The sequence below is a fragment of the Oryctolagus cuniculus genome, chromosome 17 (assembly GCF_964237555.1).
Source record: "Oryctolagus cuniculus chromosome 17, mOryCun1.1, whole genome shotgun sequence".
NCBI lineage: Eukaryota > Metazoa > Chordata > Mammalia > Lagomorpha > Leporidae > Oryctolagus > Oryctolagus cuniculus.
Genome location: NC_091448.1, coordinates 4,777,642 through 4,790,814, shown reverse-complemented (window position 1 = coordinate 4,790,814; position 13,173 = coordinate 4,777,642). Strand labels below are relative to the sequence as shown.

The following is a 13,173-nucleotide window of genomic DNA, read 5'->3' as shown; positions in this document are numbered from 1 at the left end:
TAATTTATAGTTCATGTCTTTCAAAAGGTCTCGGCCCCATAAAGAGATAGGTAAATCCAAAACATAAGGTTGCACCATGCCTGAATGTCCCTCTGCATCCTCCCAGCGCAGCATTACTGCGCTCATCTCAGGAGTTTCTGAATATCCCAGTCCCCGAAGGGATTGTGAGGATGCCTGCTTAGGCCACTTTGGAGGCCAATCCTTGGAGGCGATGATACTACGGTCTGCACCTGTGTCTAGTAGGCCGAGAATGTCCTTTCCATTTATTTTTATCTTTAAGGTTGGTCTCTGGTCTAGTTCTAAAGACAAGAAGGTACAATCTACGCCTGTGGATCCAAAGCCTTCACTTCCTCGTTGTTTCTTTGATGCACTGAACTGCAAATGCTTGCTAGGAAGGATTACAAGTTGTGCAATCCTATCTCCTGGATTAATAGCTGTTATACCTCTAGGGGACTCAACCATGATTTTCACCATGCCAGTATAATCCGAATCTATGACTCCTGGATGAATTATGAGACCTTTCAAGGTAGAGGATGAACGTCCCAACAACAATCCCACTGTCCCTTCCTCTAGGGGTCCCTGAAAGTCTGACTCAATGGCTTGCACTCCCATTTTTGGTGTCAGTATGAGTCTGGTGGTGGCACAGAGGTCCAGGCCTGCAGAGCCTGCAGTGGCTCTCCGTGGTCTCTGGGATGTCTGAAGCTGGGCCACTGACTTTGCCTCCCCTGCTGTTGGTCCTGATGGGCGCCCTGATGCTGACTCTCGAATGCCCCATATATTTGCGGGCCCTGGGGACGAGGGCCCCGCTGCCCGTTTTTTGGACGCGCCCCACGATTGCCAGAAACAAGGACGTTGCCGTCAATGTCCTTTACCGAGCGGCATTCGTTGGCCCAGTGCTTTCCCTTCCTGCACTTTGGACAAATTCCTGGTCCTTCCTGTCTTTGTTCTTTGCCTCTTCCCCTTTGCGGACATTGCCGCTTCATATGTCCCATTTTTCCACAGCTGAAACATGCTCCAGCGTTCCCTGATCCCCTATTGCCCTTCGTGATTTGAAGGACTGCTGCAGCGAGGCCAGTGTTGGATAGCGGCCCTCCTATTTCCCTGCATTGTTTTATCCATACCTGAAGCCCTTTGCTCTTCCATGGTGTTATAGCGGCTCTGCATTCCTTAGTGCACTGCTCAAAAACCAACTGTTCTATCAGCGGCATGGCGCGATCTGGATCTCCAAAAATCCTACCCGCAGCTTCCACCATGCGCGCTGCAAAGTCTGAAAACGGCTCGGTGGGTCCCTGTGTAATCTTTGTCAAATTCCCACTTACCTCTCCTCTGTTGGGTATAGACTTCCAAGCCTTGATGGCTATCTTGTTAACTTGTTCATACACTGCATGTGGGTAACCTGTCTGCTGGTTAGCGAATCTCCCTATGCCTAGCAGCATATCTCTGTCCCAATGCTGATTCCCTGCCGCTGCATTTTCTGCCGCTTGTTCATTGGCAAAGTCAATCAGGAAAGCTCTGAAGTCTAAGTATTGTCCTGGTGACAATGCGGCACGAGCCAACCCGCTCCAGTCATTTGGAGTCATGCAGTATCTTTGAAGATTTTCTACTTGAGCCAGCGTGAACGAGCCGCTGATGCCATAGGCTCTTACTGACTCCGCTAGTGATTTGATTATCTTTATGTCGAGGGGTTCCTCGTACCTCTGCCCTTGCGGATCTTGAAAGACAGGATAGGCACTTAACAACTCCGCACCAACCTGTTTCCAGACTCCTGGACAGAAAGTCCGCCCTCTTTCTTGCGCGGATACAGGCTCATACTGAGGAGGAGAGGCTTCAGGCTCCTCCCCTAAGTTCCCCTTGAAAGTACCATGCTTAAGTTCCTTTTTTCCTTTTAATTGCAATTTCCTCATTTGCCGATTTAATTCCCGTACTTGCTTTATATCAGACTCTTTGTTATCGCCACACTCTTCAGACTCACTGCTGCTTTCTGAGCTACTTTCTGCACTAGAACTACTTACTAAGGAGGGGCTGCGCAACTCGGAAAGATCGGGGTACAGTTTTTTCCTAGTTCTTTTCCGACTCTCCTTCAAAGTTTTCCCTTTTTCACTGGCAGCTCTCTCAGAGCGCTCTTCCTGAAGCTCCTCCAAGGCAGCTTGACCGCTCAGAATAGCTTCACTACACTGCTCATCCTCGAGGCATGCTCGCACTAACTTCCATATTGGTCTCACTCCCCCTTCAAGATTACCCTGTTCAAATGCAAAATCCAAATCCCTGCCTAGTTTGTCCCATGAAGGGATAGTAAGGCTTCCCGAAACCCCATACCAGGGTGCAATGGTATCGCAGTTACGTAAAAACCTATGCAACGTACTAGGCTTAAGTTTCAAACCGTTTTCCCGAAGCAGCGCATTCAGCGCCAGAAAAATTTCATGGGACTGTGAATTACCCATCGTCAAAAAATTGCGCTCCTTCCCTGGCCACGGGTCAGAGCTCCTTCTGCTTTTGTCGCAGAACTTCCTCTGCTTTAATCGCAGAACTACCCTCCCGCTATTATCGCAGGACTGCCCGCTCTTATCGCGGATCCCCACCTTATTTTCCCGGGGGACTTACCAGCGCTGCCCTGACTGCAGGAAGTTCTGAGTTCGCGTTCGAGATGTTCCCCGTACGGGCCACCAGTTGTCGCATCCCTCGACCAGCAAGGAAGACACGACCCGAACTCTTCTTCCAGCAGTTTATTCAGGAACCTCTTTCAAACTTTGAATCCCGCGCCCTTTTTTCTCCCCTCCCTCTTATAGCCATCCGCGCACCAATCAAAAGCGGCCAAGTGGCAAGCATTGATTGGTACAGCAACGCGGAAGCCGGAAGGGAGCTCAAACATCTCCTTATTAGGAGATGTTTGTTTCTCGCCAGTCCTTCCGGGGGAAAGGAGCCGGCGCCATCTTTAGGGCGCCGTGCAATGGCTCCCCACACTCCCAATTACTGTTTCACTCTCCAAATGCCTGGCCGGGGCCAGAGCCAGGAACCCAACTCAGGTGTCCCCTGTCGGGGGAAGGGGCCCAAGTTCTCGGGCCGTCACTGCTGCTTCCGAGGGTGCGTGCTAGCAGGAAGCTGGAGTCAGAAGACGGGCATCGAACCAAGGCCGTCCAGTGTGGGACACTTATCCGCCAGGCTGAACACCTGTTGTGTAGTTCCAGCTAATAATGGGGAGGCCCAGTATTAAACCGCTCATCCCTACCCTTGGTTAATCCAGCCCCGAATCACGTGGCATCGGTAGAGTGGGTGTCATGGGTTGAATTGTGTCCCCCGCACCCAGGCTTGTATTGAAGGCCTAACCCCCAGTACCTAACGGGGCCAGCGTGTGGCACAGTGGGTTAAGCCACTGCCGGTGACTGTGGCATCCCATGTGAGCACTGGTTTTGAGTCCCAGCTGCTCCACTTCTGACCCAGCTCCCTGCTAATGCACCTGGGAAAGCAGTGGAGGATGGGCCAAGTGCTCGGGCCCCTGCACCCATGAGGAGGACCAAGACAGAGTTCCAAGTTCCTGGCTTCAGCCTGGCCCAGCCCGGCTATTGCGGCTATTTGAGGGGTGAACCAGCAGATGGAAGACTGTTCTGTCTCTCCCTCTCTGTCTGTCACTCTGCCTTTCAGATGCATAAATAAATCTAAAAAAAAAAAAAAAAAAGAATGTGTCTTTATTTGGAAATAGGGTTGTGGATGTCACAGTTAAAGGCGGTCCTCACCCAACATGTCGGGTGTCCTTACCGGAAGAGGAGACAGGGACATGGACAGGTGCATGGGTCGAATACTGTGCCAGGATTTGGCCAAATATCCTTGGGCACCCACCAGACGCCAGAGAGAGCAGCGTGGGCAGAGTCTCCCTCAGGGCCTCTCAAAGGAGCTGCCCCTGCCGACCCCTTGATGTCAGACTTCTGGCCGCAGACCTGTGGCACGACACCAAGTCCTTCAGTAAGCTTGTGGGGCGGCCGGGCTTTGGCACAGTGGCTAAGCTGCTGCCTGTGAAGCCAGAATCTTGTGTAGGCACTTGTTTGAGTCCCGGCTGCTCCACTTCTGATCTATCTCCCTGCTAATGGCCTGGGAAAAGCAGCAGAAGATGGCTCAAGTGTTTGGGTCACTGCCACCCACATGGGAAACCTGGATGAAGCTCCTGGCTCCTGGCTTCGTCCTGGACAAGTGCTGACTGTTGGGGCCACCCGAGCAGTGAATCAGTGGATGGAAGCTCCCTCATTGGAACTCTAACTTTCAAAATAAATAAATAAGAGGGGCCGGCGCTGTGGTGCAGCAGGTTAATGCCCTGGCCTAAAGCGCCTGTGTCTTCCCAGGTGGGGGCGGGAGCCTGAGCACTTGGACATCTTCCAGTGCTTTCCCAGGCCATAGCAGGGAGCTGGATCAGAAGCAGAGCAGCTGGGACTAGAACCGGCGCCCATATGGGATGCCGGCACTGCAGGCAGTGCTGCGCCCCCTGGACATTTCATTTTTTAAAAAAGATTTATTTATTTATTTGAAAGTCAGAGTTACAGAGAGAGAGAGGAGAGGCAGACAGAGAGAGAGAGAGAGAGAGAGGGGTCTTCCGTCCGATGGTTCACTCCCCAGATGGCCTCAACGGCCGGAACTGTGCCAATCTGAAGCCAGGAGCCAGTAGCTTCTTCCGAGTCTCCCACTCAGGTGCAGGGGCCCAAGCACTTGGGCCATCTTCTGCTGCTTTCCCAGGCCATAGCAGAGAGCTGGATCAGAAGTGGAGCAGCCAGGACTCGAACTGGCACCCATATGGGATGCCGGCGCTTCAACCTGCTGCGCCACAGCGCCGGGCCCTGGAGATTTCTTGTAGCCGAGTGTCCATGAACAGACGCAGGCTGGATGCCCTGAATTGTTCTCACTCGGTCACCTGACATCTCCCAAATCAGCTGTGAGAGAAACCGTGGGCAACCCTCGTCTTTCTGCGTCTGCGATGCCGGGTGGGACGCTGGTGACGTGGAAGTGAGCCATGCTGAGGCGGGTCCCTGTTGGCCGCTGGTATTTCAGGAACAAGAGTTCTCCGGGCCTCCACGCGCAGGCAGGGCCAGCGCTTGTCTGGGGCTGTTTCTGGTTGCCCTGGGGACGGCCCCTCCCTGTGGTTCCTCCCTGCTCATCAAGTCGGGTCTCCCCAGATGCCCTGCCAGCTGGGTTCTGAGCGATCCCTGCTGTGCGAGTGTTTGCGCAAACCTCTGGCTGCCTCCGGCCCAGTCTGCGCCTCCTGCCTGCGGGAGCCAGCCAGAGGCCCCGCCCCAGCGGCAAGGGGCCAGGGCTGGCAGGACCCCCAGCAGGGAGCCCAAGGTGGGGGGCTGACCAAGGGAGGTCCTGCTGGGTCCCGGACAGACGTCAACATTTGTCAGCATGCTTCCAGAATGTTCTCCGTTCCAGCCAAAGCCCTGGACCCACTGAACACTACCCCCCTCTCTGCCTCACCTGTTCAGGGTTCAGGGGTGGGGAACCTTAGTTTCTGCCATTTGGATAGCTACATCACTCAGGGCCATTCAAAACACTCAGTTTTTTTTTTTTTGACAGGTAGAGTTGGAGAGAGAGACAGAGAGAAAGGTCTTCCTTCCTTCCATTGGTTCACCCCCCAAATGGCTGCTATGGCTAGCACTGCGCCGATCCGAAGGCAGGAGCCAGGTGCTTCTCCTGGTCTCCCATGGGGTGCAGGGCCCAAGCACCTGGGCCATCCTCCACTGCACTCCCTGGCCACAGCAGAGAGCTGGACTGGAAGAGGGGCAACCGGGACAGAATCTGGTGCCCCAACTGGAACTAGAACCCCGAGTGTTGGCGCCGCAGGCGGAGGATTAGCCTAGTGAGCCGCGGCGCCGGCCCAAAATGCTCAGCTTTAAAACGGGCCTGCTGAAGATTGGTTGGACTTCAGGTCCGCCTGGGGCTGCCTTGGCAGGGCCAGACCAAGGGATTCTGGGGGCCTTGTATGGCCCACGGGCTGGACCTTGCCTGCCCCTGTGCAGGGCGGCGGGACCCTGGTGGTCTCTGTCTTTGTGTAGTTGGCTTAGCTCACTCGGTGTCACTTCTTTAAAGACACAGTCGGGAAATGCCTGACGTTGAATTCTCAGGGCGATTCTGATTCCCGGGCTCGCGCCAAAGCCTCCCTCTGCAACCAGGGCAAAGCAGCATTGTTTTGTCACGAAGCAAAATCAGACTTTGTGCAGTAAAGCTTAGAGCAGCAAAACATCTAAGAGAAATTCCCGCCCGGGTGCTGGGTCCCGTGGGCGGTGGGCCGCCGGGCCCGAGGGGTGGGAGGGATGGAGCCTTCCACGGCCCCTTCTCTCGAGGAGCCTGTGAAGCCGAGAGTGGACCGCCCAGCTGTCCTGCAGCTTCGGGGGGGCCGTGCCCCAGACTCTGAGCGCTGGCAGCGGAGGCCGTGCGTGCTGGGCTGCGGGTGGGGCCCGGCGAAGCTAAGGCTCCAGCCCGGCGGAGGCCACGCCCTGGCCGGCCGCAGTCTCTGTCCAGCCTCACCCGTTCCGCTAGGGAGGCGGTGGGGGTGCATGGGGCCTGGAGAGGGGGCGGGGAGCGGCGGCCCCTGTCCTGCAGGACTGCGTGTGGGGGCGGCGGCCCCTGTCCTGCAGGACTGCGTGTGGGGTCGGCGGGGGCCGCGAGCCCGCGGTGCCCGGGGGCTGGGGGGAGCCACGCGGCTCGGCGCGGGGGTCTGCGGCTCTGGGGCTCGTTCTCCCACAAAGCTCGAGTGGAAGCCCCGCGACGGCCCGACTCCGCCAGCAGCACCGCGGCCTCAGAACCCTTCGTTGCCTCCATCGTGCCGGCCGGGCGGGGGCCCCGCTGGGAGCTCCGGATACCGCGGGCCAGGCCGCTCCGCCAAGGGCCTGGCGGCCGTGGGAACCGGCGCCCGAGCCTCCGAGCGCGCGCGTGCCCGAGCCCCTGCGTGCGCGCGCCCGAGCCCTGCGCGCGCGTGCCCGAGCCCTGCGAGCGCGCGCGCTGGAACTTCTCCAGCCGCCCCGCACGCCCGAGCCCCGGCCCCGCGAGTTAACGGCCGCGCTGGGCAGCCCTGGGCGGCTCCCCCGGCCCCGAGCCTCGCGGCTCCGTTTATAAGCGGCGGTGGGCGAGGGAGGTGGACTTGACCGTGGTTTTCTGTTGTTGTTGTTGTTCGTTTTCCCAGCGCTATGTAGAGGTATAATTGGCAATTTTTTTCTTTAGATCTATTATTGTCTAACTTTTCCTCTTTTTTTAAGTTTTTTTTTTTTTTTCAGGGCACCTTTCAAGGATAAAACTCCTCGGATTCATGTTTTGGAAGGGGGGATGAAGGGAGGGTATCCTGCCCCCAGGGGCCAGCTGACCACCCCCCCCCCCCATCTAGAAATTCTCATCACAGTGTTGGAAATGTCACTGGATCTCACACACACACACACACACACGAGCCCATGCACACACACACGTGTTCTCCACACACATGAGCCCATGCACACACATGTTCCCCCCCACACATGCAGACACGCCCAACTCCCGCCCTAGCAGGATCCTGGAATCACAGAGCAGCCGCAGGGTGGGGGGTCACATGCACACAGGGGAGTCCCGGGCCCTAGCCCCCTGCTCGCTGTGCAGTCTGGGGAGAGCAGGTGCCCGCCCTGAGCTGTGAAAAGGTGGGGACAAAGATGCTGTGTCACCAGCTCCCATGCACATCCTGGAGCCACACTCGCCCGGCCGCAGACCTGACCGGTCAGGCCTGAATTCCAGGCTGGCGCAGGAACGCGTCTGTGTCTGGGAGCTGGCATTCCGGAACATGCCGGGGTCGGTCGGGGGCAGAGGGTTCCCAGGTGAGAGAAGCATGGGGGTGGAGAGCACCAGGCAGGGGGAGGAAAAGGGAGAGCAGGTGGCAGAGGGTGGGGGGCCTGGTGGGAGGCTGGCAGCAGGTGGGGAGGGGGATTCAGGAAGTCCTGACGTTACTGGGGCAGCTCCCAGGCCACCTTCTCACAGGGTGAGCTGGGGGCCTGCGGCTGCCATGGGAACTGGATTAAGAGCCCAAAACACCAGGAGCAAGGAGGCCCCACCCGGAAAAACAACATCCTGGCTGCTGGGACACCAGCGAGCTCTGTAGGAGGGGCTATTTTTAGCTTGGAGGCGGCAGGGCAGGACTTGTATGGCCTTGCTGTCTGGCCTCATAACTCACCCATTGTCCTGCCCGACCTTGGAGGAGGCAGAGGGGCCCTCTCTGGGGTGCACCTGGACTGCGGAGACCGCGGGGAGGAGGGAGTGGGCTTGGAAACACCCCCGCCCTGTGGGCTCAGAGTATCCCAGGCAGATGCACTCCCGGGGCAGGGGGGGGAGGGGACCAGGGCTGTAGGGCTGGGTGTGGTGGCAGACCCCCCCAGACACACACAGGAGGACATGGACCCTTTGTTATAGATGTTCCGGGTGGTCTCAGCCCAGGCCCTCCGGGATGGACGAGAAGGGGGCAGGGTGTGAACAAGGCTCCAGGTCTCAAGCTCCCTTCTCACGCCCCGGAGTCCCTGCCTGTGGCCTGCATTTAATTCTGGGCACAAACGACAAAAGGCAGGTCCAGGGCTGGGCAATGGCACCAAGGTTGAAAGTAGCCCAGGGCCAGGACCCGCGGGGGCTGGGCAGTGGGGGTGTCCCCAGGCTGAGCGCCCTGTCTCAGCCTCCGTTCCCCTCTCCCCCTGCCCCTGAGACAGCTCTTGAGAGAGGAGACCCGGGAGACCTGGGGAGAGGGATGGAAGAAGTTGCTCGTTCAGCAGACTTTTATTGAGTATCCGCTCCCGGCCGGGCACGGTTCTAGAAACCTGGGGGAGGAGCAACGCGGGGGCTGGTGTGGCCCACGCACCCTGAAACAAGGCCTCGGGGCCACAGGGTCCAGGGGACCTCCTCCCACGTGTACAGAGGCGGCTGCATCACCTCCTCTTGAGCACAGAAATGCAGGACTTCTTGAGGGGCCCGATCTGCAGGTGGGCGTCCACGCTCTCCAGGAAGAAGGCGGGCTTGAGCTTGTGGCTGAAGAGCCCCGCAAAGTGGCTGTCCAAGCGGCTCTGGAAGGGGTCGGCGGGCGAGGCCAGGGCGCCGCTCCGGCGAAGCCGGGAGGCCCTCAGCCTGCGCAGGAGGCTCACCTTGCCGTCCCGCACGGCGTAGAAGGCCAGGGCACGGTCGGCATACTCCAGGCACACGCCCACGGTGGGCGAGAAGGGGTGGGGCAGGGGCGCCTCCAGCCCGTGGAACCAGACGGAGAAGCTGCGTCCATTCCACTGCAGGCAGCAGGAGTGGGCGTTGCGGCCCAGCCGGCCGCGGTCGTAGGGCTCTTGCGGGGAGAAGCCTTCGGCCATGACCCCCACGCTGACCCAGCCCTCGATGATCTCCACCTCCCAGTAGTAGGTGCCCCGGTCCAGGGCGCCCTCACCCAGCACCTGTTCGCAGTGGGTGAAGCGGGTGGGAGACTCCGGGTAGTTGATGGGACACAGCACCCTCTTGACGCCTTTGGTTCCAAACAGCTGCAGGAACTTGTCTGCCGTGTCGCTGTCCAGGTCCACGATGTAGGCGACTGGTCCCAGGCAAAGGGGGAGGGGGGCGGGAGGAGATGAGAGCTCAGGGCCCAGGAGGCCACCTGGCCAAAACACAGCCTCTCCCCTCCTTCGTAACCCAGCCAGCTCTCCGCGGCTGGAGACACCCCCCCCCCATGAGCTGGTCTTGTTCACCCCATGAATGAGAAAGGGAAGCTGTAAACCTCTGGGTGCCGGGGCCCTGGCAGTGCTTGGAGGGGGGGGCATGCTAGCCATGGGGGCTCGGGCGTCCACTTACACTTGAGGAAGTAGTCCCTGGGAGCTTCGCTCTCCAGCAGGTTGGTGCTGTCGGGCTCCTGGGACTCGGCATCGGCTACAGAAGAAGGGACAGCGGGACCTCGTTCCCCAGATGGCCCATGGCTTGGCTCCGGGCAAGGTGCACCCACCCCTCGCACAGAGCCTGTGACTGGCGTCCCCTCCCCCCTCCTCCCGGCGCTCCACACCACCTGGGGACAGGCACATACCCACAAGTGGTGCCCTGGGTTCACAGGCATGCCTGGTACCCAGGCTCCGCTTTGTGCCTCGCTTGCTCCAGGGGCCTGAGCCCCTGGGAAGCCAGAGTGTGGGCCAGGAGAAGCCCCCTCCACCCTCCGGGGCCATGGCCAAAGGGGCTGACTGGTCACCGCAGGCATTGGCAGGATTTGGGGCCCTCCCTGTGCTGGGCACACAGCCTCCCTCCTCCGCCCTTGGATGGCACTAGGCCTGGGGACCCGTGCAGGGAGACTCGAGGAGTCTGAGTCATCACCTGGGTGGGGGGACACCCACCTTCCGAGCCCAGCTTCTGCAGCCCCTCTTCGTCGCTGCCCAGCCCCCGCAGCTGCTGCCACTGGCTGGCGCAGGCCGCCGCCAGCACGTCTCTCACTGCGCGCACAGCTTGGGAGGACTTGGTGAAGCTGAGCTCCCTGGGGGGGCCAGGGCCAGGGCCGCACCCCTCCTCCAGGGCCAGCCTGAGTGCCAGCAGCTCCTGCTCCAGACAAGAGCCCATGAAGGCGCTGTTGGCCACGACTCCTCCCCACCGGGCAGAGCCCCTGAAGGCCAGGCACCCGCTGCCCCCCGCCCTCACCACTCTGTCCCTTCGGTGGCCCACAGGCCGTCCTCACCTGCAGGAAGCTGACCGAGTCGGCTTCGGGCACCTGGCTGAGGTTGTGGCGGGCCCGGCTCAGGCGGCTGCGCTGCTCCTCCTGGCGTCGCAGGTCCCCCTGGGAGCGGCCCAACATGCTGGCCTCGCCCTCCTCGATGAAGCCCAGCACCTGGGTCTGGAAGCCTTGCAGGGCGGCCGCGGCCTCGGCAAACAGCCGGCTCACCCTCTCCCGCTCTGCCACGGCTGCACTCTGCAGGGACGACAGCGGGTACTGATGAAAGCTGAGACAGAGGGGCCCACCTGCACTCCAGGGGACGAGGAGTGCCCTGAGCGTGGGCGGGACAGGAGGGCAGCACCCCCAGGCTGAAGGCTCACACCGCAGGGAGCGGGGTCAGGACCAGGGCTGGTGGGGCTCTGACCTTGATGAGGGCCACCGTGCGTCGGGCCTGCGCGATGCCCGCGCCCAGCTCGTCCATGCGGTCCTCCACCTCGCTCAGGACTTTGGGCTGCTCGGCCTGTGGGCGACACGTGCCGTGAGGCCCCAGCCGGGCACTGGGGCCAGGTCTGGCTAGGGGAGAGCGGTATCTGTGCATGGCTGGGGCAAGGTCCCTTAATACGCCAGGGCTGCCTTCCACCAGGCCAGGCGACAGCAGGGTTGATGTGCTACCTGCCTGCCCACTCCCAGGGCAGGGACAAGGCCACCACGGGTCTCAATGTGCTTACATCCACCTGAGAATTTCTTCCAGTGGGGAAGACAGAGAGAGAGCGATGGGGGGGGGGAGGTGACTGCTGAGTGGGATTCGCTGTCCCCCCCCACCAAGAGCCCGTGTCCCCAACCCAGGCCTGAAAACAGGGGATTCCGGGCAAACCCCCGGGGTCTATGAGTCACTGCTCCAGGCAGGAGAGGCGGAAAATCCCAAGGCCGGAGACGCCAGGACCGGGCTGGAGGCCAAAGGAAACTGGGGGCGGGCGATGCTGGGCCGCAGTGCATACTCCCCCCTCCCGTCCCAAATAGGGCGGGAGCAGCTGGACAGAGGGGTCTGTGTGCCGGTCCCCTCGCCGCAGCACTCCAGTCGCCTGCCACACCCATCCAAAGCCGCTGGCTCCGCCCCGGCGCGCGAATCCAAGCTGGAACCGGTGGGAGAGCCTGCCCGGGCCCATCAGCCGCGCGCTGCCGGAACCAGCCGCCGGGACCTCGGGGTCCCTCCCGCCTGACACTCCCATGGGCCCTGGCTGGGCTTCAGGTCCTCCGCGCACCGCTGCACCCCGTTCGCGTTCTCATCCCCTTCCCACATCCACCACTGCGCGCGGATGACCGTGCTAAGACTCAACCGGGAAGGGTGAGAGACCCAAGGCCGCCCGCTCAGCCACCCGCCCCGGCCCGTGCGAGGTGCAGGCGCCCACCTCCTGGAGCGCGCGCTCCTGCTCCAGCGCCACCAGCTCGTGGCCGCAGTGTTCCTGGGCAGCGCAGGCCTCGCACAGGCACACGCGCTCGGCGCGGCAGTAGCGCTCCAGCGGCCGCAGGTGGCGCGGGCACAGGCTCTCCTCCAGCCGGCGCAGCGGCGGCACGAGGCGGTGCCCGCGTAGCGCGGGGCTGCGCTCATGCGGGCCCAGGTGCGCGGGGCAGAAGGAGGCGAGGCAGGAGAGGCAGGAGAGAGCCGCCGGCAGGGCCGCGCCCTCGGGGCACGCGTCGCAGCGCACCGGCTCTTCGCCCTCCGGCCACGGCTCGGGCGCGCAGGGAGCCGACGGTTCCAGGGCGCTGGGCGGCGCGCTGGGCGCCGAAGGCTCCGGGTTGGGGACAGGGGTCGGCCCCGGGGCTGACCCCGATCCCGGTCCGGGCCCGGGCCCAGGGCCCGAGCCCTGGCGGAGCTGCAGCAGCTCGGACAGCGTGTGGTTCTTTCGGAGCTGTAGGCCGTCGGGGAAGGGCTCCTGGCACAGCGGGCAGCGGGCCGCGCCTCCGGGCCCGCCGGTGCTTCCCGCGCCGCGGTTCGGCCAGAGCGCGCCCAGGCAGGCGAGGCAGAAGTTGTGGCCGCAGGGCAGCGTCACCGGCTCCCGGAGCGCCTCCAGGCAGATGGGGCAGCTGAAGGGGCCACTGCCGTCCATGGCTCCGGCCGCCTGGGCGCTGCCTGTTCTGCTCCCGCCTGGGAGGGACCCGAGCTGTCCGCGCGCGACGCCGCCCCCTGGGACGGGGCCAAGGGTCCAGCCTCCTCCCGCCCCCCGGCTCCTCCCACCGGTCCCGGCCTGAACCCTAAGGGCTCGCCGGCATCCGCCAGGCTTGAGCTCTGCGCCTGACCCAGCGGGGGCGGGGGCGGGGGCGGGGGCGGGGACGGGGCGGGGGCGGAGATTGAGAAAGAGAGCCCCCCGCCCCCAGCGGACCCTTTGACCAGGCAGGGGACTCCGGAGCGAGGCGAGCGCGCAGCAGCTCGGGTGCCACCTTTGCGCTCCGGACCCCTTCCTGGCACCCGGGGTAAAGCTGGCGAGCTGCTGACAGCAGAGAAAAGTAACTGCTGATGCGGGTTTGTTCTG

At 61.7% G+C, this 13,173-nt stretch overlaps 1 protein-coding gene across 1 annotated transcript; it reads right to left on the bottom strand.

Moving 5' to 3' along the window:
* Positions 1–8,738: 8,738 nt before the first annotated feature.
* On the bottom strand, positions 8,739–12,822 carry TRIM47 (tripartite motif containing 47). Its single transcript, XM_070060289.1, has 6 exons — positions 12,052–12,822; positions 11,067–11,162; positions 10,667–10,897; positions 10,332–10,530; positions 9,805–9,879; positions 8,739–9,547 (listed from the first exon to the last, which is right to left on the bottom strand). The coding sequence occupies exons 1-6, from the start codon at positions 12,748–12,750 to the stop codon at positions 8,907–8,909; spliced, it is 1,941 nt and encodes a 646-aa protein (XP_069916390.1). The 5' UTR covers positions 12,751–12,822; the 3' UTR covers positions 8,739–8,906.
* Between the last annotated feature and the right edge of the window lie 351 nt (positions 12,823–13,173).

What these genes read in the sequence shown, in the direction of transcription:
- TRIM47 (XM_070060289.1), bottom strand. Translation starts at nt 12,750, where the DNA reads ATGGACGGCAGTGGCCCCTTCAGCTGCCCCATCTGCCTGGAGGCGCTC. An exon ending in GCACGGTGGCCCTCATCAAG is followed by an intron (nt 10,898 to 11,066) that starts GTCAGAGCCCCA and finishes TCGTCCCTGCAG; the next exon opens with AGTGCAGCCGTGGCAGAGCG. An exon ending in CAGGGACTACTTCCTCAAGT is followed by an intron (nt 9,548 to 9,804) that starts GTAAGTGGACGC and finishes GCCTGGGACCAG; the next exon opens with TCGCCTACATCGTGGACCTG.